General features: G+C 39.5%; 1 protein-coding gene across 2 annotated transcripts in view; it reads left to right on the top strand.

Annotated features, from left to right (window-relative positions):
- PCSK1 (proprotein convertase subtilisin/kexin type 1) overlaps positions 1 to 21,720 on the top strand; it is a 42,477-nt gene extending 20,757 nt beyond the window's left edge. Inside the window, exons 9-14 of one of the 2 annotated variants that reach the window (XM_002926423.4) lie at positions 2,156 to 2,256; positions 10,569 to 10,802; positions 13,285 to 13,442; positions 14,760 to 14,893; positions 16,811 to 16,972; positions 18,611 to 21,719. In XM_002926423.4, coding sequence (XP_002926469.1) covers positions 2,156 to 2,256; positions 10,569 to 10,802; positions 13,285 to 13,442; positions 14,760 to 14,893; positions 16,811 to 16,972; positions 18,611 to 18,988 — 1,167 coding nt within the window. In that variant the 3' untranslated portion in view covers positions 18,989 to 21,719. Of the gene's footprint in view, positions 1 to 2,155; positions 2,257 to 10,568; positions 10,803 to 13,284; positions 13,443 to 14,759; positions 14,894 to 16,810; positions 16,973 to 18,610 lie in introns of both variants that reach the window. The other variant, XM_034656533.1, reaches the window with a different exon arrangement.
- The last annotated feature ends 3,559 nt before the right edge of the window (positions 21,721 to 25,279 follow it).

Below are 25,279 nucleotides of genomic sequence, written 5' to 3'. Positions count from 1 at the left end.
CCTGAAAATATCCTTAAAGGAGCTTTCAGGGTTGAAGGGGCTTTTTACCACCCTTGTCCTTGTTGATCCTTTAATAGCAGGGATCTGGTCTGACTTGCCTTTTAGCAGATGATAAAAATACAGAGCATACACTAGCTCCATCTCCTAAGAACGGATGACCTGCAGGAACATAACAGTCTCAATTTCCCCGGAGATGAACTTCTCAGCATCTGAATAAACAGCTCGGGCAGGTTAGATGCTCAGAGAGTGTCTCTAGCCCACACTTGGCTGTGCCGTCCCTTCCGTGACTCAGACTGCCAAGGGCAATTATTGGATTTCCCTTCAAGGGCACAATGATGAAGGGCCATTTGGGGGCTCTGAGAACAAAGAGAGGGACTTTTAATTCTAAAATGTATGGCCCCAAATTTAACTCCTGATACAGAAAGAACCAACTGGCTAAGGCATGTAGATGGTAATCTCAGTGGAATAATAGGTCATGATCCAATTAGAATGTGGGTGAAGCCCATAACAATTAGACACTGGAATGTGTGTAAAATTCCTATGAATGGCATCTCAAAAAAACTGTCAGTACTCTTTTTTCATACAGGATCACTATTCTGGAACTCTGCCGTTTCTGCAACTTACTCTAGTTTCGATGGTAAAACCCTAGGAGCGTTGGCCTCCCTCTCTTGCCCTTGTATTCAGTTACTCAAATAATAGATGGTGATGTTCTCCCCAGGAATTGCTTACGGCCAGCCTATTTGATAGCCTTTGAAAGAGGCCTAGCAGACAAGTGTGCCCCTTGTGTTCAGAGCCCCTGGCTCTTGTTGTCCCTGGGGGTATCTAGAGTTGCTTCTCAGAAAATGGCCTGGTAGGCATTTCAGTCAGCATTTCACAGACTGGCCCTCAGCTGAGCTACTGTGCTCTGAAGCTGGAGGAAGTTTCCATCTTTGTAAAGATCTCTCCTTAGGTAAATCAGCCAGAGGAGAGACAGCTGGTGGATTCTATTTGAGACGTTGGCAATAACAGAGGCTTTGTCTTACGCAAACCCCGGCCTCAGCTCAGTCAGCTCTGGGGGCCTACGTGCGTCAGTAGGGAAAAAGGGCAGCCTTGCTTCCGCAACCCTCTAAGGAGCAGTGCCACCATAACTTGCGAAACTCAGCGACTCCAAGTGGGAAGCCAAAGGAGGTGATAATAGAACAAATTATTTTTTTACACCTCCCTCCCACACATTGAAATCCCTAGCTAAAAATGATAATGCGGGAGCCCGGGTGGGTGTCTTGTTAGTAATCCTTTGGCCTGACTACTTGCTCAGCCAGCACCACTGTGGTCCTTAAGGCAGCCTGATTGGAAGTCTTTTTGGTTTCTTCCCTTCAGTCTCGGCAACCTCTTCATTAAGCTAAAATTAGCCCGGGTAATTCCTTACGTGCAGTAACATTGTGTAAGAATGCTTTCACAGACAGGCTCTCATTTCGGCCTCAGGATATGAATCAGGAAATGTCAACCCGATTCTACAGATGGGGAAACCGAGTGACGTGCCCATGGGACAATCTGAAACCAGATCAGAGTCTAGCACATTTTTCAGTTGAAAAACACCATTTTCACCAAAGGGTGAATATGGACACTAAGTCAGGGCCATCAAATTATGTCAACAATGAACACAAACTACACACTGAACACATTTTGTGCAAGAAGCTCAGGTGGCCCAAAGCAGGTGGCTTCCCGTCCTTGTGCCCAAGAGACAGTCAGATGTCAGTCTGAAGGCAAAAGGGAATTTTGCATGAGGCAGAATTTCTAAATATGCCAGACTAAACACAATGGACCTGATGATTAATGGGCCAGCATGATTCACAGTGATTTTGAAACTGTCCCTTCTTCACAGACAGACTGTCGTTTGGGAATCTCAGAAGAGAAAATATTCATAGTGGGAGTACTTCATCCCCAGAAAAGGCAGCCTGATGCCAGAATTATAGACAAGTTGCATATAGAGGAGAGTGAACTAAAATACCCGCAGATGGCAAACATCCGCCCGTGGTTTAGAGGAGGAAGGAGGGAGGGAAATCAGCTGAGTTTCCCGATCAGAGCAGATGCGGCCATGGGTAGGGTTAACCCCCAGGGACAGGGGCACACTCTTCACATGTTCTCCCACATTTCTTTCCCTCCGGATGCTACCCAGACAAGCGCTGACCTGCACAATGACTGCACAGAGACCCACACGGGCACCTCGGCCTCGGCACCCCTGGCTGCTGGCATCTTCGCTCTGGCGCTGGAAGCAAAGTAAGGCCCAGGAAACTTGTAGTCACCCTTGCTGCCTCTCCTTAACAACGTATCTTGTTTTCCGAATTATGCTTACAATAGAAAACTCAGGAAACTATAAAAAATAATCACAAAAATAAGCTCGCTTCCTGTTAACGTCTCAGTGTAGATTTAACACACACACATCTTACAAAATTGGGACCTTTGTAAACACATTGTCATTCTTTAAAATCTACCCTATAATCTTTTAAGAGCATGTTCTCATGGCTAACTCAGTGTTCCCTGACCTTTACAAATTCATGCTTTCCTCCCAATTTTTCTCCCACTCAGCCGAAAGGCCTTTTCACTTCTGTTTCTTCTCACCAGGAAAGACTTTGTGCAGATAACTTCCTGTGGGTAGTATTGAGAACAACAACCTTATAGAACGCCCCCCCCCCAAGATTATATAAGCCCAGTCCTCAAGCTGATCTAACATATCAGGGGACATGAGAATTAAAAACAGAATTTTTATCTTTTTGTAGTATCCCATTACATAAATGCAAATTATATTAAAGTCATCGAATTATGTTTAGATACCCACTCTTGTCCATAAATATTGGTTGTCATCTCTGGTAATTTCAAGACAAACACCCCTGATTAGAATTTCTGGGTCAAAGGGTGTGCATGTTTTAATGATTTGGTGCTCATTGACAAGTTACTGTTTAGAAAGATTATATCATTTTATTTTCCCACCAACACCGTATGTGTGAAAGCACCAGCTTCCTTACCAAAGTTACTCTTATCATCTTTTAAATGTTTGCTATTTTGATAGGGGAAAATGGCATCTCAACTTTATAAGCTTTCATTTCTCTAGCAATGAAGCTCAGTATCTTCTATTCTTTGGCCATTTGTCATCTGTGATTGCTCTTTTATGACCTTGATTTTGTTTTATGGCCTTAGTTTAGAGAAGCTATTAATGCTTGGTTAGTTTGACATTTACCTTTAATTTTATTTATATGTAATTTTTATTGCAAAGAAGTTAGTATGTACATAGTTACATTTGCCCGTACTTTTCTTTAAGGTGTTTTCCTTTGCTTTCATGCTCAGAAAAATATTTACAACCCCAAATTCATTGACATTTATTTCTGTCTTTTATTATGGTTCCTTTACCATATTTAAGTTCTAAATTCCCCTGGAATTTCAGTGTATGATGTTAAAAAGGGATTTAACAGGATATTTAACAGTATTTTGCTCCTCATATTGGTTACCCAATAGTCCACCTCTTAATACAGAGGGAAAAAAATCTAACTGCTGCACACGTTGGAGCCACAGCTTTTTATTTGTCCTTGTTTCTGCTTTCTGGTAGGGAGAACACTTTAAACACCAAGTCAGGTGCTACGGTTGCATGATAGAGGAAGTGGTTAAATTTGTAAGTTACTGTTATCCTTCCTAATAAGAAGCTTATCCTAGAAGAATATCTATATTCTCTAGAGAGAGAACAAAGCTTTCTCCTCATGTCATATTCAGTAGACGAGGTTCATAATAGCAGAAAATAGAACACCTCAGCTTCTGCCACAGCTGGAAAAACCCCCGAATTGCTAAGTCTTTGTTCTGGAGAGTCCAGCGTAGATTCAAGAGCCCTGGGCCACCTATGGAGTTGTAGTTTGGTCCTGGTATCTCAGCCAGGAGATGACCACAGTGGCTAAGAAAGACAGACCTAGCAAGGTTTGTACCAAGAGTTTACCTACTTGGAGGGGTTGGGAAGATGTCTGGTAAGGGAAGAGCAAATCCCAGGGCTCAGTCAGAAGCAGGGACACTGGAAGCTCTGGGGCCCAGCAGAAGAGCTATGTTCAGAATGTGAGTTCACTTGTGACAGGAAGGGAATGGATAGGGGGTGGAGCCTATGAATACAAGAGAAGATGGCACCAGCAGATCCTTGAATTTGGATTCAAGGAAGAATAATCTAAGCACTCAAAAGTGCGAGGAACACATGGCTTCAAGTTCTAGGCATATCATTAGCTGTGTGACCTTAGGCAAGTTAATCTCCAACTGAGGGCTTAATTTACCATCTAGAAAATGGAGGGGTTGGATCAGACCAATTTTTCAAACCTCTTCCCTTTTTAAGATTCTCTGATTTGAAATTGAAGGAATCAGCAAATAAAGGTCAACCAACATTAATTGTTGAGTTTGGTGGTGAAAAGTCCAGAGAAGAAGAAAATAAGTTTCAATGAAGGCAAGCAGTTTCACATAGGTGGTAAAATAGTCTTATGATATTTATGATTTGAGGATATAAGCTGTTAGTTCCAAGGAGCTATTAAAAAATCCTTAAAATTTTAAGTCTTCTCTACCCAACACCTATCAGATACATATAAATATAACTAGCCAGGCCCAAGCCATCCTTGTCTAGTGACCAGTATAATAGAAACACCTGTCTCACTGATCAGTTGTAATATTAATTTCGTGTAAGAACTGAAAACTTAAAATTGTAACCTCTGATTTCTAAAATTTCAAACTTTTTTCTGTGCAAGGAGGAAATGACCTAAGAATGATCTAGCCTCATTAACTTCAGTTAATCTTTAATATGTTAGTTTTAAAGCAGGAGCTTCATGCATTGCTCTGGGATAACAAAGTTGAGGCTCTGGCAGTTCAGGGACTCCTTTGAAACTAGGTGCAGAATTGCTTGTGTGTATATGACATTTTTCTGAAGGAATGGTGTGTAAGGTCTATCAGATTCTCACACTGTTTATGATTTAAGAGAGATTAAGAATCCATGATCTCCCTGGTACATACAATAAGAATTCAATTCCTTTCTTTCTGATTCAATCATCAGTAAGATGGACATGATCTAGCTTACATTTCATATACTGTCTGCCAAAGTAGATGGAAATTCTTCAAGTGTCTGTTCTCAAGTAGACCGTTTTCTGAATTCTAGTCAATTGTCTATATGGAGATGATTATTTCAGAAACTCTGAAAGCCAGTATTTCTAAGAGTGCCCCTAGATAATCAAGATTGGGAGAAATCATTTAACCAAGTGCTGCTCAGGGAACAACTATGGAGACTGAAGAGAAACGGTGGGCTATTTTATCAAGAAAAAGAACATTCAGGATTTGTAAGGTTCTTCCTATGGGCTGGACACTGCGCTAACTTCTTTGTGTATAATACTAGTTCAAATCCTTACAACAACCTTGTGAAAAAGAAATTATCAGTTGCATTTTATAAAAGAAGAAATTGAGGCTTAGAGAGGTTGAGGAATGTAACCAAGATCCCACAAAGAGATGCACAGTCAGGTCTGTGTGACCTCAAACCTGTGCCCTGAGCTAGGGTATCTCACCCTTTCCCACAGCACTGCAAGGGGGAGGAGATGCTGAAGGGCAGTCTATCATCCCCTCTAAGAAAGGGGCCTTAAGAAACTCGATCCTGATAGAGGACTGCCGTAACTCATGTGCTGCTGAGTTTTTCATAAAAGGTTCCTTGTTACAGGCAGATTACTTTTCATGCTATTTTAAAGACGACATAGCTAGAATGCCGGGGAATGGGAAGAGAAGGAAGGAGAAAGAATGGTAGATGGCTCAGATATGTTTAGAGGAATACTTTCCCTTCCTGGAGGAGTGGTTTCTGAACACCTGCATAATCAGTCACCTTAGGAGTTTAATTAGTAGACAGGCTCCCAAATCCTAGTGCCAGCCACTCAGATTCATAAGTGTCTGGTACGTGGCCTAGGAATCCTCGTTTTTAACAAGTATCCCAGCCAGTTTTAATGCTGGTAGTACCTTCCCTATATTTCAAGAAATAACTGCTGTAAAAAGGTTTTCCTGTAATCTCATCCAGCTGTGGTTGTAAAGATGCTCGATAGGGTAGTTAATAGGCATATTCTATATATTTATAGATATATATAATGAGAGATAGGAATTCCTTAGACTAATGACTCTGGCACCGTTATTGTTAAGCAGTCAGAATACTTAAGAAAGATAGCAGGCAACAACCCCAGTCTTCTGAGGTGAGAGCAAAGGAATCAGAATAATTTTTAATAGAGAGCAAAATTCTGAAGTAAAACATTAAATCCCTTTACACCTCTGGAGGTATTAAACATACAGATGAACCAATCTTCCATTTTCATGAAAGGCTAGAGGAAGGGAAATAGAATTTCAATATGGCATAAAACCTTTAGATAAAGCACGTCAAAGAAATCCTTGACTCAGAGTTGTGCAATGTTGGAAAGTCTCCAGGTTAGAAAATCTTGAATATCTGGGCTTACTTACATGTGTTTAGAGGCTAACCCAGGTAAACCATAAGATTTTTCACATTAGAATTTTGTCTCTAGTTTACTTTACCTACACTAATTAGAAGCAATGCTTAATTTCAATGTTTAATTCCATAACCCTTATTTTCTATAAACATATCCTTGATTAGCAACCTAATGAAGTTTTAAAAAATTTAATTATTGTGGATGCTGTTGAGCATTAATTAACAAAGGAAGGCTGTCAGGAATTGTTAGCAGCTCCTTTTCATTTTTGAAATGCAATCACACAAATGAAGAATAACTCTGTTAGGAAAACAAGCTTAATTTTCCTAATTGCGTGGCAATGAAGCTTCCTTGAACATTTTGCAAAGAATAGGTAAAAGAAAATAAAAATAATAAAACCTGCAACTAAATATAAAGTAAATGTTCTGCTATAGAAGGTCTATGCTTTGTGTTTGATTATTATAACCCTGCCTTCCTTACACCTCCCTAATACACTTCCTCTTCCCAACTTCCATATACACCCCTGCTCACACTGATGGTCCAAATGGGAAATTGATGTTTCCCATTGACCACATTGATAAGAGGCTTTTACCTAAAACTTCCTTTAAAAAACTGGAAGGAAGCAAGAATTTCAATAAAATGCTTCATAGAACAGAATTAGTTTCTATATTGAGAAAGTAGCCATTTCTGCTAAGCTAGTTAATTATTCCTTAATGTGGGTTGGCCAACATGGAAACACAATCTAAATGAGGTATTTATGATACTGGGCAGATAGGAGGCCTGAATTGCAAAGAATTCTGAAGATTATCAAACTCAACCCTCTCGTCTTACAGATGAGTCACCTCAGGCCCAGGGAAATGAAGTGACTTGCTTAAGATCACATAGGTCTTTGGTAGTAGGATATGGTTTGATGTGCTTTCTATTACTCCCTAGTCTGACCTCATGATTTGAAATAACTTCTAATTGTCTGAATCGGTTATATGCCTGTGTGCTTTCTTCCAACTCCTATTATTTTAGCTCTGACAGAGAATCGGATAGACGGTTCTTTGAAATATAAAAATCATGCCCCACCCTCAGATATTTTGATTCAATAGGTTTAGGGTGGGATTTAGGAATTGTCACTATTTACAAGTGAAACAGGTAATTATGATGCAAATGGCCTGGGACCCGTAAGAATCACTGACCTACAGTCTCTCTGCACTCCATCAGTCACTCACCAGAGCTAATTGTTAAGTTTGTCAGGAGCTGAGATGAAAGAGAGAGAGAACTAAGCTGCCAGGTATCAGAATAGCCTATTAAAGCATTCAATCAGAAACCAAAGAGTTAAGGCTTTAATTGTTTGCTACAATGTTTTAAGCAAGAGTCAAAAATCAGAGAAAATGCTGACTCCGCATTCCATTTCCCCCCAGGGAAGAGTGCACCAGCTGAGGGGAAGAAGTAGCACCGACATGGGGTTCTGTCATTGTTGAGGGAGCCCCAGCCTAAGGCCCTGCTCGTTTTGTTGACTCTGGGGTGGGCGTGGGGCAAGAGTGAAGCCTGAGAGGAAGGTCCTGGGTACTGAGTCAGAGTGGGTGAAAGTGTCTTCAAGGTTTCCTCCTCCTTCCCCCACAAGGCGGCCTTGGGAGAGGCAGACATGTAAAGAAGACCTCTGCTCACCACCTAGGATAAGGAGATCTAGGAATGAAGGCACAAGGGGTGGGAATATAAATATGGGAAGAGCTTGACCGGGTAGGGGGCCTAAGTCCTTGATGCCAACTCCTTCCAGAGACCACAATGCATGGGCTGTGCACCCAGACTGGTGGGGGGAGGGCAGTTTCCCCATAAAGCCTGCCAGGCAGAGTCTTTGTCATGCCTCTAAAGAAACCTGAAAATCACGTGTGGGATTTTAACTAGGAACCAGACTCCTCAATGTTTAAGAATGTACGCTGCCTCTTTTCTTGTCACCTGGGGATTGCTTAACCAGTACATTTGGGGCTCTGGGGAAAGAGAGCAAATTGAGCCAGATTCCCCTGATGGTTGTTACACAACTTAGTGCTAAGATGGAAAACCTAAAGACTACACACTTGGGTATTTATTAAATAATACTTGATTGGCTTGATAGAAACAACACAAAGCTAAGGAAAAACTTGTGATCTTGAAAGAATCTAATGACTAATAGCAATAAGTTTTAAAATTAATGGGGCCACCAAACCCTTAGGCACATTCAATCGTTCAACCAACCAATGTTTAACTCAGCATCTACCCTGGGCCCGGCATTCTTCTGACTGTTACACACTGGAGAATTAGATAAAAATCCCAGCCCTCCTTACAGCTAATTCTAGCACGGGAGACAGACATCAATAATATACAAAACAAATGAATTGTACAGTATGTTAGAAGGTGATAAGTACTATAAAAGAAAAAAAAAACAGGATAAGGGAGCTCAGGAGTTTGTGAGGAGAATTGAAATTTTAAATACAGTGATCTGGGAAGGCTTCATCTTCATTTTAATAGGCCCAACACTCCCATGTATCTCTGATGTACCTTATATTGCTGATAAATTAATCTTTCAAAACTTTTTTTTTTTTTTTAAAGATTTTATTTATTTACTTGACAGAGATAGAGACAGCCAGCGAGAGAGGGAACACAAACAGGGGGAGTGGGAGAGGAAGAAGCAGGCTCATAGCACAGGAGCCTGATGTGGGGCTTCGATCCCAGAACGCCGGGATCACGCCCTGAGCCGAAGGCAGACGCTTAACCGCTGTGCCACCCAGGCGCCCCTCAAAACTTCTGATTATACCATTTCCTCACTCAAAAATCCTTGATTCCCCATTGCCCAAAGGATAAAATACAAGCTCCTTTTCCTGGCATGCAAGGTCTTCACCATCGGGCTCAGTACTTTATCATGTCTTCCCTGCTCCCACCAACCAGACTACTCACTGTACTCCAGCCACAGCCTGCACTTCCCCCTTGTAGGTTTTGTCCTCTTGCCCCATCCCTCTTCCATCTCTCTACTTCCTGACATTCTACCCAATCTTCAAAGTTCAAACAGAGCACTTCCTTCCAGCAAAGCTTTCCCACATCTTCCATCCCTAGAGTTCCTCCTCTCAATTCCTGTAATACACGACGCCATGAATACAGCATTCAGCAGGTACGTTATACAATTATACAGTTCCTTTGCTGGATTGTAAGCTTCTTAAAGACAAGAAACACCTCCTTTGATATCCCAAAAGTATTCAGCGTAGTACCTTGCAAAAGTGATCTCAAGCAGCTAAGAGTTTCTTGACAATTTTTTACTTTATTTTAAAGATTTTTAAAATTTATTTGAGAGACTGAGTGAGAGATAAAGAGTGAGCTTACACACAAGCTGGGGAAGAGGCAGAGGAAGAGGGAGAAGGACACCCCCCACCTTTTGAGCAAGGAGCCTGTTGTGGGACTCGATCCCAGGACCTTGGGATCATGACCTGAGCCACAGGCAGATGCTTAACGGACTGAGCCACCCAGGCGCCCCAGTTTGTTTGTCTTAAATTTTAATTCCAGCGTAGTTAACATATAGTCTTAGATGAGTTTCAGGTGTAAACTATAATGATTCAACAATTCCATATGTTATTCAGTGCTCATCAAGATAAGGGTATTCTTAATTTTGATATATAAGGAAAAGAGGCAAAAGTATTTAAAGGTAGGTAACCAGACTGTGTCTTTAAAATCTGAGTCTTCCTAAGAAAAATTCAAGGCCTCATCTGTGGGTACATAATGTTGAAAGTGCCAAGGCTGTTAATAGACAGCAGAGGACTGAAGACATCAAGGCAGTATTGTCATTTAAAATTTCTGTTCCACTTAAATTTAAGTCATTAAAAATCAGGGACCAAATCCTCCATTTTTACTATTGAAGGCCAAATTTTACTCATAGTAGGAGCTTAACTTAGATGGGAGAAGTTTTCAGTTCAGTACTGTATTTTAAATTCTGAATGAAAAAAACATTCCAAAAGAAATACATACCAGAATTACATAAGTATACTGGTAAAAGTCACTTCATTATCTGTAAATAGAAGATGCTTGTTTTTAACGCTTACTTTTAGAAGGAAACATCATTTTGTCCCTGAAAAATATTCTGGGTCACTTCCCCTCCAGTCCAAATCTCACTTGGCGAGACATGCAACACTTGGTTGTCTGGACCTCTGAGTATGACCCACTGGACAATAACCCTGGATGGAAAAAGAATGGAGCAGGCTTGATGGTGAATAGTCGATTTGGATTTGGGTTGCTAAATGCCAAAGCTCTGGTGGATTTAGCTGATCCCAGGACCTGGACCAGTGTGCCCGAGAAGAAAGAGTGTGTGGTAAAGGACAATGACTTTGAGCCCAGGTAAGTGTCTTCAGGAATTTTAAAGAAATGTGTGCTCAAGTATTTGATGATAATGTTTGTCACACTGCCTAATTTTTTTCTCACCTACGTTTCTGAAGTAGATGGAGATAGCCTTTGCCATAGTTCCCAGTGGGTCCATGGGAATCACCATGAGCTCGGAAATCTGCAAATCATGTTAGCATGTTACCATTTTCCATTTCCTGGTCTACCTATGTTCAGTTTAAGATGTATCACTGTTTTGTTTATCGCTAAGGAAAATCACTGCCAATTAAACTATTACCAACCACCAGTTTTAAGATTCATCCCAAATTCAAAGATGTTAAGGTAATTTTTTCTCAAAATGCATATTAGAATTGATTAAATGCAGTACTTTCCAACCAGTATTATCCAAAACCTATTTCCAGAAGAGCCTCACTTCATGCCACAGTACTATGTGATTCATGATTTCTCTTCTGTGAAGTATCCTCTACCACACTGCTTTTACAGAGACTATATCCAGCCTACCACGTCTGGCCACAGAAGCAGAATCTAGAATAACTGTTTTGTTGATTCTATCAAGGCAACCATGATTCTACTAAAGACCCACTCACACGAAATATCTGAGAGCGGGAGCTCTAGGGAACATTCATTAAGGAGATGATATCATTTCTTAAGAGGGTTGATTGGACTAATAATGGACCAGTTTTTGATGGGTCCAAGGCAAACCTGCCCGAATTCAATTCCACAGCAAATAACATCATATTCTTATATCTGTGTTCCTTACCATTTTCTTTTCTGTTTTATCTTATTTTGGTAACAAGACTTAACATGAGATCTATTCTCTTAATTTTTACGTGTACAACACATTATTGTTGATTCTAAGTACCGTTGTTTTAATAGCTGATCTCTAGAACTTACTCATCTTGCTTAACTAAAATTTTATGCCCATTGATTAGTAACTCTCCATTTTCCCCTTCCCCTAGCCCCACTAAACCACAATTCCACATTTTGAATCTATGAATTTGACTATATTAGCTATATCATGTGAATGGAATTATGCAGTATTTCTCTCTGTGACTTATTTATTTCACTTAACATAATGTCTTCAAGGTTTATCCATATTGTTGCATATTGCACAATATCCTTTTTTTAAAGCTAATATTCCATTGTATGTATATACCACATTTTCTCTATCCCTTCATCTGTTGATAGACATTTAGGTTGCTTCCACATCTTGACCATTGTGAATAGTGCTGCAATGAACATGAGATCTCTTCAAGATCCTGTTTTCAATTATTTTGGATAAATATCCAGAGGTGGGATTGCTGGATCATATGGTAGTGCTCTTTTTAATTTTTTGAGAAGCCTCTATACTGTTTTCCATAGCGGCTGCACCACTTTGCATTCCCAACAATTGTTCAACGGTTCAAATTTCTCCACATCTTCTCCAACACTTGCTGTCTTTTGCTTTTTTTGGTAACAGCCATCCCGACAGGTGTTTGGATTTGCATTTTCCTGATGATTAGTGAAGTTGAAAATTTTTTCATATACCTGTCGGCCATTGGTATGTCTTTTTTAGAGAAATGTCTATTTAAGTTCTTGGCTCATTTTTTAGTCAGGTTATTAATTTTTTTTTTTTTTTGCTATTGAGCTGTAGGAGTTCCTTATATATTTTATAAATTAACCCTTTATCAGATATATGGTTTGCATTATTTTGTCCTGTTTTATAGGTTGTCTTTTCATTTTGGGTGATGGTTTCCTTTACTATGCAGAAGATTTTTAGCTTGATGTATTCCTACTTGTTTTGGTTGCCTGTGCTTTTGGTGTCTTAACCATGAAATCACTGCCAAGACCAACGTCATGAAGCTTCTTCCCGATGTTTTCTTCTAGATTTAGAATTTCGGGTCTTATGTTTAAGTCTTAACTCCATTTTAAGTTGATTTTTGTGTATGACATTAGATACGCATCTGATTTCATTATTTTGCATGTGGATATCCAGTTTTCCCAGCAACCTTTGCTGAAGAGACTCCCCTTTCCCCATTGAGTATTCTTGGCATCCTTGTTGAAGATTAGTTGACCATATATGCATGGGTTTAATTCTAAGTTCTCTATTCTGTTACATTGGTCTGTATGTTTGTCTTTATGCCAGTACCATACTGTTTTGATTACTATAGTTTTGAAATATATTTTGAAATGAGGAAGTGTAATGTCTCCAGCTTTGTTGTTCTTTTTCAGGGTTGCTTTGGCTATTGGTAGTCTTTTGTATAAAGATAAAAAATAAATCCATAAAAATTGTAGATTTTTTTTTATTTCTGTAAAAACTTTACCATTTTTTATACTTTAAAATTTATTTATAGCTACTACTGAATTGGATTCTATTCATTAATAGGGAGAGACAACAAGCTTAGTTGAGTATCTAGTCAAGACTAATGTGTATATATTTGCCTAAAATACAAAGAAGAAAAGATGTACTTTATTCAGTGATTTTTAAAAATGTATTTAGAGCCCTGAAAGGTAATGGAGAAGTTATCATTGAAATTCCAACAAGAGCTTGTGAAGGACAAGAAAATGCCATCAAGTCCCTGGAACATGTGCAATTTGAAGCAACGATTGAATATTCCCGAAGAGGAGACCTTCATGTTACACTCACTTCTGCTGCTGGTAAGCTTTTTAAAAACTTCTTAAGTTTATTCTAAATAGTTTCTTTAAATGTTTAAGAGTATATTGAATAATTTTAAATCAATGATTTTCTTATGACTGAGTTTCCCAGATGTTTTTCAGGACTTAAAAAATTATGCTTATTTTTCATTTTTCTTAGCATCAGAACTCTGCCTGCTCATTCCCACTTGTCCTTAGATAAGCAGAGAAAGAGGTCTATTCAAATAATATCAGTTAATAAACCTTTCTGGAGTTACACATTTTCAAACTGTTTTCATTTTCCCAGGCCACTGGTCTATCATTCATTTCTTACAGGTAACACATTAGTGAAAGTTACTGTGATAGTTAAGTAATAACACTGACAGATATATCAGACACATCCTAGGAATCAACTGAAAAATTAGGAATTCTGATCCATGAAAGAGGACTGAGAAAACTAACAAATATCCCAGGATGGTATCGTAAAGGCCATATGAACAGGCAAGTGCCCTTTCCTGAGAAAGTACTAACTCAGATGAGATCATGGATGGGGAAGAGCTTGTGAACCATAAACTATAATCCAACCAGGAAATGCTTCCTAATCCTCTTTTATGTTTTAGTAGGATTCACCTGACTAAATTTGATTGCTATAGGTGATGTATGAAGAAGGATGAGCTCTCTTTATCATCTCCTTCCAGGATATAAACTTCCCGGAGGTTTGGACTAGGCTCTGTTAATTTTGGAGTTATGCTTTCTAGATTTATTGGAGCTGGCCTGAAATATGGGTGGAATGTTTTCTCATTGGTGGCCCTAGAGTTAACGTGACCCTTTCACTTAGATCTATAGAGAGTTTGAATTTGAAAATTTAGAGTTAACAACTACTACTAGTTTCTATATGAGAAGAGATTATTAAATTGATATAGCTTTATTTTTTTTAATGTCTACACTAAATTATAGGCTCAGGCATCAGCTAAATTTTCAAGATTTCCTCTTAAATTTCAAAATGATAGTTCCACTTAAATGGATTTTAGGTCTTTGACTCTACCATTTATAAATGTAGTTCTATGAGTTCTCCTTATTCAAATAAACCTTAATCAATATATTCATTCAATATTTTGCCAAAATATTTATTGAGAACTTCTTATATGCCAGCAAATGTGATAATTGCTATGGATAAAAACTTTCTTTAATGAACATCTCTATCCTGGTCTTATACAGAAAGGGAAAATTAGGAGGGGTAATCTCTCCCATTTTTCATTTTCAGTTAGCAGATGCTAGAGTATATCCTATTCTCAGAGTTGATAGGACATTCATTAATTGATGTTTGTTGCATGAAAATAGGGACCAGCACTGTACTGTTGGCTGAAAGAGAGCGGGATACATCTCCTAACGGCTTTAAGAATTGGGACTTCATGTCTGTTCACACGTGGGGAGAGAATCCCATAGGCACTTGGACTTTGCGAATTACAGACATGGTAAGTATAAATGAAAAGATATAGGAACACATGCTCACTTTTAAACATTTTAAAGTACTTTTAACGCTGGTATCATCTAATCAAGGCCCTAAGGAGCTCTGGTCACTCCCTAGTAAAGTAAGGAAAAGGTGTAATGTTTCAGTCTCTACACACTTGGCTTTATAGATTGATTGAATTGATTTGATTACATAAATAAATAAGCCATACTATAAGAAAGAAAAGAAGATACATTGGTTAATAATGACACAGTGTGACAAATCTAAGTGTTTCAATGTCAGAATGCAGCCAGCCACATGACCTGCTCAGCCACCAGAATCACCCGTATTCACAAAGACAGTTAAACGCTACAAAAGCTTTGCTTTGACATTCTGCTGGGGTCACAGGAAGAAACTCTTACCAATATTTACTGCAGTGGCTATTTACTTGTTAGACAAGATATCTTATTTAATATGACTTCTTTGGTTTGTTTTGTTTCAGTTATGAAACAAACTGAAAAGCATTTCTCATTTCTCTTTCACTCTGTTTACTAACACTCTTTGGTATCTTTCTAAAATTGTAACTCACAGTGACAAAAATAGAGTAAGGAGTGTCTGAACAAAAAGCCAAAAACATCTGAATTATCTACTTTTGCATCATTTCTCCAGTATTTTCTGCAGGCTGAGCACATAAATGAATAGGGCTCTTGGTCTGAGCTTTCCCAAGATAGAAGTGTTACAAGAATCAGCACCAGATTTCAAAGTCTAGATAATTATTTAAAAAGAATTCAGGAATTATTTAAATTCCTGAAGATTTCCATTAAATTAATATAAATTCTATAATCATTGTTTCCTTTTTCTTCCAGAATAGCTTTCTGTTCTTAGGAAGTGGTCCTATTCTTGAACTTGAACTCTGGTCTTTAACTCAATTTTTTTAAAGATTTATTTATTTATTTTAGAGAGAGTGAGGGAGTAAGCAGGAGTGGGAGGGGCAGAGGAGAGGAAGACAGAATCTCAAACACATTCCTCACTGAGCAGAGAGCCCATCGCAGGACTTCATCTCACCACCCTGAGATCCTGATCTGAGCCAAAACCCAGAGTCAGATGCTTAACCTAACCGACTGTGCTACCCAGGCACCCCTAACTCAATTTTTAAGAAAACTAAGAAAATCTGTTTATCAAGATGAGACTATTTTATATCAAGTCTATAAAATCTGACTCTACACTTTCAGATTTTCTTTAGATATTTTACATTTCAGCATATTATTTTTAGCATAAGTGTTGAGCTTCTGAAAATGATTACTCTTCCCATAAATATACAGTTTTTAAGGGCTGGTTAATATTGAAGTCTATTCATAATACTCCATAGAGGCTTCCCCCCCGCCACTGGAATGTTTCTACAAGTTGATAATTATTAAACATAATTCTGTTTATAGAAGGTACAGTCGACTTTCCAAGAACAGAATAGAAAAGAACATTCATATAAAGAGTTTTGCTTTTTTAATCAAATGAAGCAAATAATCAGGCTTTAAATCCTTGACCCTATAAAATGCCATTTTCATGGCAACAGTGAATCCAGTGACTTGCTTCTTTTTTTTTTTTAATTTTTTTTTAAAGATTTTATTTATTTATTTGACAGAGATAGAGACAGCCAGAGAGAGGGAACACAAGCAGGGGGAGTGGGAGAGGAAGAAGCAGGCTCATAGCGGACGGACGAGCCTGATGTGGGGCTTGATCCCATAACGCCGGGATCACGCCCTGAGCCGAAGGCAGACGCTTAATGACTGCGCCACCCAGGCGCCCCTCAGTGACTTGCTTCTTTGTACGTAGTGCTCTACCTGTGGGATGTGCTGAATTTTTACATTAGATTTTATAGATATTTCTAAGGAGTTTGATGTTTCTCAGAACACACCCTAAAATTATGTGTATGCTTCTTCATTAGTCTGGAAGAATGCAAAATGAAGGAAGAATTGTCAACTGGAAGCTGATTTTGCATGGCACCTCATCTCAGCCAGAACACATGAAACAGCCCCGTGTGTACACATCCTATAACACCGTTCAGAATGACAGAAGAGGGGTGGAGAAGATGGTGGATCTGGGGGAGGTCTGTGTGGCTCTGTTCTTCGCACACTCTTTCTTTGAACCATAGTTGACAATGTAGTTAGGGGAGCTGGATCTAATGTTCAGGCAGGGAGTGAGTCAAACATGGGTAGGGAGGAAAGGGAAGGGAGTGCTAAACTGTTTTCCATAAAACCCTAATGTTTTTTAACTTTATTCTTTTGTCCAGAATTTAGAAATTAAAATTACTGAATTCAAAATTATGAAATTCTCTCGCATGGCTTTTCTCCACTTATGACATAACAGATTGTAAAGATAGCTCTCTTTATGCTCGATCACACATGCCTCACGTCTGTATTACACTTAGTTTTCAAGTATTTTTTTTTTATGTTGTCTCATGTCATCAATGATCCCTGTAACCTAGAGAAGACAGGCATTAGTATGTTCATTTTCCAGGAAGAAAACCAAGGCTCAAGTGACCCGGTCCTGTAGGCTTCTCTTTACCACTTCCTTAACTGACATTTCTTGGCAGCTCCAAGGAAACCTACTGAATCACAGTTTCTCTGAAAAAAATTCATAGGATAGCTAGTCAGTCATTCCCATTCCTGTGTCTCAGCCCACTGAGCTTGCTAGCTTCTCCCTTATCAGACAGTGGGCAGGCACCCCCATTTTCTTTATCTCTTAATCCCCCAGCATCTAGCACAGAGCCTCAGATGTAGCAGGTAGGTTATCAGAATTCCCAGAATGAGCTTTCCTGACGTCTGACTCAGTGATGGGTATTTTGGAAGAGACAAAGACATAATATCTAAGAAACTTATAAACTAGCTGTGTGAAGCCCTCAGCTCAGATTCTGGCTCCAATTATATCCTGCAAAGTAGCTTCCTCCCACCCCAAGGGCCTTCTCTTCACAATCCCAGAGGCAAGGGACTTTGTGGGTATTTCTCCCTCCAAGATTCTTTAAGGTAGATTCTTTCACAAGCCGGTAGTTGTGAAAATGTTGAGATACTTCCGCGATGGTTGACAAAGAGCTTCTTCTCTGCCATCTCCAGTTCTGCCCTACCTGGTTCATCACCCTAATCTCTCCCAAGACCTCTTTTTTAAAACTCAGGGGCTGAAAGGGTAGCTCCTGACAGACTAAGGGGCCACCAGGAAACTTCCCCATGAAACACTGTTAGTGCCTTCTGTGTGAGTTATTCAATATTTTAATATCAGCTTCTTCCCAAAACATGGGCAGGGAGGAAAGGGAGTGGGAATGGTCAACTCTTTACTTTCCTTAAGATGAAACCATAGTATTCTTTAAATTTTTTTCTTTCATCCAGAATGTATAACTTTAAATTAATGAATTCAAATTTATTAAATTCCCTAAAATGAATTCTACTTTAACAGGCTGAGAAGTGAAGGAGAGAAATACATCACCTCATTCAGTCTTCAAAACCACCAGAAATGAAAGTATTCTTGTTCCCATTTTATAGGTGAAGTTCAGGGAGATGAAACAGGTGTTGGGGTACATCAGTAAATATAAAAATGAGGACCAAACCCCAAGTTAGTATGTTTCTAAGTCTTATGCCCTCCCTGCTTCTCCAATGGTCTCCCAAGGAGTAGGCAGTAGGCATGGGCTGCACCTGGCTTGCTTGGCTCTAACGAGAAATCTTCTTCCTTTTATCGGTGCCATTCTGTGTTTTAGGAGGAGTCCACACAAGAGAACCTGAAAAAGAACCCCCTTGTGTCAAAAAGTCTCAGTGGCAGCAGTTCAGAGGGCAGAAGGGATGAGCTGGTGGAGGCAGCCCCATCTGAGGCTATGCTGAGACTCCTACAAAGTGCTTTCAGCAAAAACTCAATCCCAAAGCAATCACCAAAGAAGTCTCCGAGTGCAAAGCTCCACATCCCTTATGAAAATTTCTATGAAGCCCTGGAAAAGCTGAACAAGCCTTCCCAGCTTAAAGACTCTGAGGACAGTCTATACAGCGACTATGTTGATGTTTTCTATAACACGAAACCTTACAAGCACAGAGATGACCGGCTGCTGCAGGCTCTGGTGGACATTCTGAGGGAAGAAAATTGACATCAGTGTGTGGTCCTGAGTTGGAAATATTCATGCTTCCTCCTTCCGCTTAGATTTTGCCTGTGTCTGAAGTGTTTGTTTTTACCATTGGTTCTTATGCTTATAATATCCTTTTGTGGAACTCTTGCTTTTGCTCCCCAAACTAGACACATGAAAGGGATGAGCTCAGGTTGAAAATCCCAATTCCTGAATTGATCATGACTCCTTCAAAACACATCTTCCCCGCGTGCACAGATGAACTGTTTTGTTCTTTGTGGAGCCACAGTTCATTTCGCTTGTGGTCCTCACACCACACTAGAATGCCTCCTTGAGCCCTCCCATTTCATTTCTCAAAAGAAAAGGCATCCCCTGGACCAGAGATTAATTCGAAGTAATCTGCAAAGAATGAGAGCAGAGAAAACTGCTCCTATAACTGGTCTCCTGTCTTTGCTACATGGTTCTTTGAATTGTGATGCCCAACAGGGTTTAGAAAGTTTCTAATGAAAGAGTTCACAATTAGACCCATACCCTTGACTTTTCTACCCCATAATACTACTCATTCAGGGAGCGGCCATTTGGTCATTTGGGGGAGAAGTTGAGTCATTGAGATCCAGAAACAGTCCTTGAAATCTGTGCTACCTGGTACGAGCAGTTTTAGACCTTTTTTTTTTTTGGCGTGGTGTGCCATGTAGAGGCCTCTGTGACTCTAAAGGTGACCAGGACTTGTGTGTGCTCTGGTCTTCCTCCGTTTCCCCTTTTGAAGCTTTCGTTACCTATTTCCTTTCTCAGCCACAAGCTGAATACTGAGAGAACTAATTCATATTACTTTCTTAGAATAAAACTTATACTTGGGACTTGGCAAATCCCTAGTCATATTTTTTTTAACAATACTAACAGGAAACCACTCATGACACAGAGAACCAATGTAAACAGGAAAATATAATGGGGAGAGCCAAGGGGAGATTATGTTTGTTTTTTAAAGTGTATTCATTCAAACAGGTTTTTCTGGATCTTCAAAACTGAGGGTTCATTCCTTGCAACTAAAGGCTCTTTCCCAGTCCTACAGCTGATAGTATTCTAATATTTACCGAATTGCTTCCAGGATTCAACTCAAGAGGGCACAAACTGGCAGTCCACAGGCCCCATTTTGTCCTTCAGGTAGATTTTCTTTGGCATGCCAAATGATTTCAAAAATGAGTGATTACTGGAAAATATGAAATTTCACATAAAACTTGATTCTCAGCCCCATGTTTCTTCCTGGCAACAGTTGGCTGGCACTGAAGAGCAGCTGCCCAGCTAGATTTGAGTGCCGGGTCCCGGAGGTGCCCTACTCCATGTTGCTCACAGTGGCTACCTTACCGGTAGGTCAGGACCCAACAAGCACTTCATTTTTCCCACAGCTGCATGAAACAACACACACAAAGTGTAAAGGTATTCAGAAAAAAAAAATCATCTACTTCTTTCAGGTAGGATCTGTATAATCAATAACTATGAGAATTTGCCATGATCTGGTTAATTGATAGGTGGGAAAAAATGGTATTTGAGACCCCTGAAAATACCTCTGAAATCTAGTTTGATATATTTGTCTCATCTTGCCTCCCCTGGATGCCATTTACACTGAATTCATTAACTGTCAACCCCTAGCTTCCCAATTTCTATGCACTCGCAAAGGCTCCAGTCACCTACAATGCCAGTATTCTCCCATTGCGTTTGCTGTAATTCTACTGTAAAGTTGCAACTTCAGAATGCCACACATGAACTAGACCAGAAAGAGAACTCTAGAGTCTGTCACTTGCTATGGTTTGAAGTGTGGTGGGTAAGACCAAGTTTCACCTCCTAGCCTACCATTTGTATTTACGCACAACAGAAGTATTTGCAGAGCAATCCCATGATGCTTTTAGGATGTTCTCCTAAAACAACTGCAGTATCACTCTATCCTGAGAAGTTTCACATGTTGTTTGATACAGAGTGTTGGACAGAATTTTGAAAATTGCAGCACATCAAAAAGTATTAAAGCCAAAAAGGACCAGAGAGTTATTAGATAAGTTGTCAACTAAAAAAACAAAGCTAAGGCCCAGAGAGGCCAATGAATGGTAATAAACAAAAACTCATCTTTTTTCCCCTTTCCTACTCTCATGCTCACTGTATGAAGCTTTCTTTTTTATCCTTCTAACAGAATCTTTTCCTGGTTAAAACCCCAACCAACTTATTGGATTGTAGCCAAAGGTTCGCTCTAGAGAAGCTTTAATATTTAAATAAAGTCATGTTTGAATGTTTCCAACCTGGAGTGTATTGTTCAGGCATAAAATATTTTTATCGGCCTTTCTTAGTGCCTGTGTGGATTTTTGTGAAAATGTAAAAGAGGAAACTTATATAATATTTCCCTCCGAATTTTAAACTCTATTTTCTTTACAGGTATTTATAATGTACCAATGCTTTTATCAGAATTTTAAAAGGCATAATAAATTATATTAAAGAACCAAAAATTTCCTGAGAATAAGAAAGTTTCACCCAATAAAATATTTTTGAAAGGCATGTTCCTCTGTCAGTGGAAAAAAAAAGTATAATATGTATGTGTTGTGTTATTAAAAGTGACATTTGTCTAATAGCCTAATACAATGTGTAGCTGAGTTTAACGTGTGTGGTCTTAGCATTTTTAAGGGACCTCTCACATTATACACTTGATGTATTAACCAGACTATGTAAAATATGCTTATACATCAGAAGAATAAATGGTTTCTAAGTCAAAAAGAAAAAAGCTCATGTTTCCAACAAAAACAAGATCTCCTTCTCTTACCGTGTTTCCCAAATTAACTGTAAAAAAAGAAAAGTTGAAGGTTTATATTAAAATGCTAATTCCTTTTGAGGAAAATGGGCTTTCTCAAAAGCAATTTAAGAATCTACCTTAATAAGTATGTTTTATTTTTCTTCACACCTCAGTCTTTTACTTTTTTCACAACATCCAAATTTGTATGACTGAGCCTTCACCGAAGTGTTGAGGAACAAAAGAAAAACAAAAACTAAAGGGACTATGTGTGAGAGAAAGGACTTGCAGCAGTTCATCAAAAATGACTTCTTCAAAGGCCAGATACAGTAGCTTGACATTCAACTCTCCCCGGAAGTCACTTCATCAAAAATTTACAACTTCCAACTTTGTTCTCCCATCCTCAGGCCCACATTCCTCTCTTGCTTCAAATCTCCATCACTGGAATGTCCACCCCGCTGCTTCAGAATCTGACCTCTTCCTCTCAGGGGGGGTTGTTTTTTCCCCCTGGACTCCATTCCTTTCTCCTGAATCATAAATACTCGGTCAAACTAAAATAATTTTTCAAGAATTCCAGGAAACCTGTTCGATCTGGCTTTTGTCCTTGAAATCCAGCCATCTTCAAAGTCTACGCACTAGGAGGGCTGAAGATAACTCTCTATTTTCTTTTAAATACCCACGAGGTAACTTTTAGATTAGCCATGTGTAGACTGCAAGTACAAATCCAAATACATACTAAGATAAATGTTAATTCTTAAATACCATTTCAAATCCATAAGGAAGAAGAGTAATGTTTTCCAAACCACCTGCTAATTTTGCAAGGCTATAGTACTAATACACGTGATGATGATTATTATTTACTCTACCCCCGCAGCCTCTGTGGACTGAGTGTAGTTTCCTGGGCCATCTATGTTGAGCTTGACCCTGTGATTTGTTTTGGCTGATGGATGTGATGCAAGCAAAGACCTTTAATGTGCTTGCACAGTTTGGCTTGGCTCTTGCTTTTGTGTTCTAGTGCTTTGAGAAGAGTATATGCCCCAGAGAATTACTGCCCCTACAGCCTGTTTCCAGAACAAATGTATATGCAGCAGATCCACATTATGGAACTAAATCCAGCCAACTCACAGCACGAAACAGAGCTGTCCAGGTGAGGGCTGCCTAAATAAGTTGAACTTGTCACCATGGCAACTTAAGAGAATGAGAATAAATACCTGTTGTAAGCAACTGAGTCTTGAGGTAGTTTGCCATGCAGGCTTACTATGCCAACAAAACTGACTAATACAATAAAAGTTCCATTTGTTCATTCTACTACCAATGCCATCCATCCATTTCAAATTGTGCCTTCTTGAGCCTAGAGCGCGCGTACACACACACACACACACACACACACACACACGAGTTAGTATTAAATCGTACACCTCTTAATGCTGATCCCACAGCTAAACAAAGACCTTGCCCTAACCTTGAAATTTTCATTTTTTAAAGGTATGCCTTACCTTAGTTCATCCTGAAATCAGAACTAAGATAATGAATAACTTTTGTATGGGTAATCTATTCAGGAGGTAATAGTAGAGAGCAGAAGCAACTCACACATAGCGAGTTGCATGAAGTGACACTGATCAGCCCAGGACTTCCCAAAGACTAGAACTGATGTTTCAACTGATAATGGCATTGGTAGAAGATAATTCAGAACAGACCTATGCTCTCCTTACTCTCCCATCCCTACTCCATCCAATGTCTTGATACTTCCATTATTCTCAGAAGTTAGATGTAAACCTAGGGCAAGGAAAGAAAACTTGATTTGCTCAGATCAAGTTTATACTACTTATTAGAAAGGCAATGCTTAAAAGAAACAAAGATCTCTTATTTAAAAAAATGAAGTAATTTTTGCTCACCTAGGTTTTGACTTGCAATCTGTGTATTTGTACGGTCTGTATTATCTGAATATTGCTACATATAGATATGATGAAGGCATTACTCTATCATCAATGTCTGACAAGGAACTGACTATAGTTATTAGTCATGGCATGTCTGGGGAAAGCAGAAATCACATTCCTGGTTTCTTTTCTTTTTTTAAAGATTTTATTTATTTATGACAGAGAGAGGAGAGAGAGAGAGAGAGAGAGAGAGCGAGCGAGAGCGAGAGAGCATGAGCAAGGTGGAGGGACAGAGGGAGAAACAGACTCCCTGCTGGGCAGGGAGTCCAACTCGGGGCTCGATCTCAGGACCCTGAGATCATGACCTGAGCTGAAGGCAGACGCCCACTGACTGAACCACCCCGGCACCCCACTTTCCTGGTTTCTATGCTGAGCCTCTACCAGGTGTGGTACCAGGAAGAACTAGGTACTTCCACACAATCTGCAGCCTGGAACTTCACAAAACCCTTCCACTCTCCTCCACGTCTACATACTCTCTACCTTCACCTAAACCCGTATTGCAAGTATCTTCATTGAATATTTACCTGAAGAGGGCGACATGAGCTCAAAAGGAGCTCTTGTTCATTGAAGAGGGTAGGGGAAATCTCCTCAGATTTGTTCCTGAAGGGTTGTTGTGACTGTTCCCTTCTACATTCCATTCCTTTATCTTTGTCCCTAGGAGCCCCAGTGACAGGGGTGGAGTTTCAAATTGAGCAAGGTAGCCTTTAGGTGTTGCCTTAAATCCTTTACAGTTACTTGTTGCATCATCATTTCTTTTCCAGACACCACCAGGGCCCAGCCTGAAACTCGTTCTTGGAGAGGGTCTAGCACTCTCCCTACTTCATGCACAATTTCCAGTTTATAGCAGGTGTCACTTGGGTGTTCCACAGTAGTGTGCCAGTTTGTTTTGGAAGATGCAGTGCTTTTTGGATAGAAATTTTGAACCAAAATTTTTAAGGGGCTTGAAGTGAAAGAGAAATGCATGGGCTATTTCAAGTTATCTTACCAGAGAGAACCAGAATGAAGAATGTTATCTTTTCCAACAGAGCTCTTATAGGTGGATCAAGCCCACCTTGTCTCTATGAACATGCACTCCATGGCTCTGATCATTCCTTACGAGCAACTACTAAACATAAATGAATGGTCCTGAATCTGCTGCCACTTTGTTAATGATATTCTTTTTACTTACAGAAACCAAAAGGCCATCAACCTTAAGCTTATCAATTAGTTGCTGTAAATGATATTGTTCTAATCATTAAAGGGCCGCCAAAATTCTGAAAATGTAACACCAACACAAAGTGGCTAGAGGGTGGGCTCTAGAGCCAGTTACAAGTGAATCTGAATCCTAGCTCTCCCGTCTCCCTGTTGTGTGCCCTTGAGCAGGTTACTTCATCTCTCTGGGCCTTATTTCCTCATCTATAACAAAGAAGTCTACCACTTAAAGGTTTGCTATTAGGATTAAATAAGATAATGCAGATAAATAATTTAGTGCGGCTCCTGGACCTAGTAAAAGCTCAATAAGTCTTAGCTTTTATTATTAGTGAGACTGATGCTCTTATTATTGTGGTGTCGTGAAAAGGAAATGGACTTTAGAGCCAAACAGATTCGAATTTGTAGCTCTTATCTACAAAT

This window comes from Ailuropoda melanoleuca, chromosome 3, assembly GCF_002007445.2.
Source record: "Ailuropoda melanoleuca isolate Jingjing chromosome 3, ASM200744v2, whole genome shotgun sequence".
NCBI lineage: Eukaryota > Metazoa > Chordata > Mammalia > Carnivora > Ursidae > Ailuropoda > Ailuropoda melanoleuca.
The sequence above is the reverse complement of the archived record's forward strand: the minus strand, read 5'-3'. Positions and strand labels throughout refer to the sequence as shown.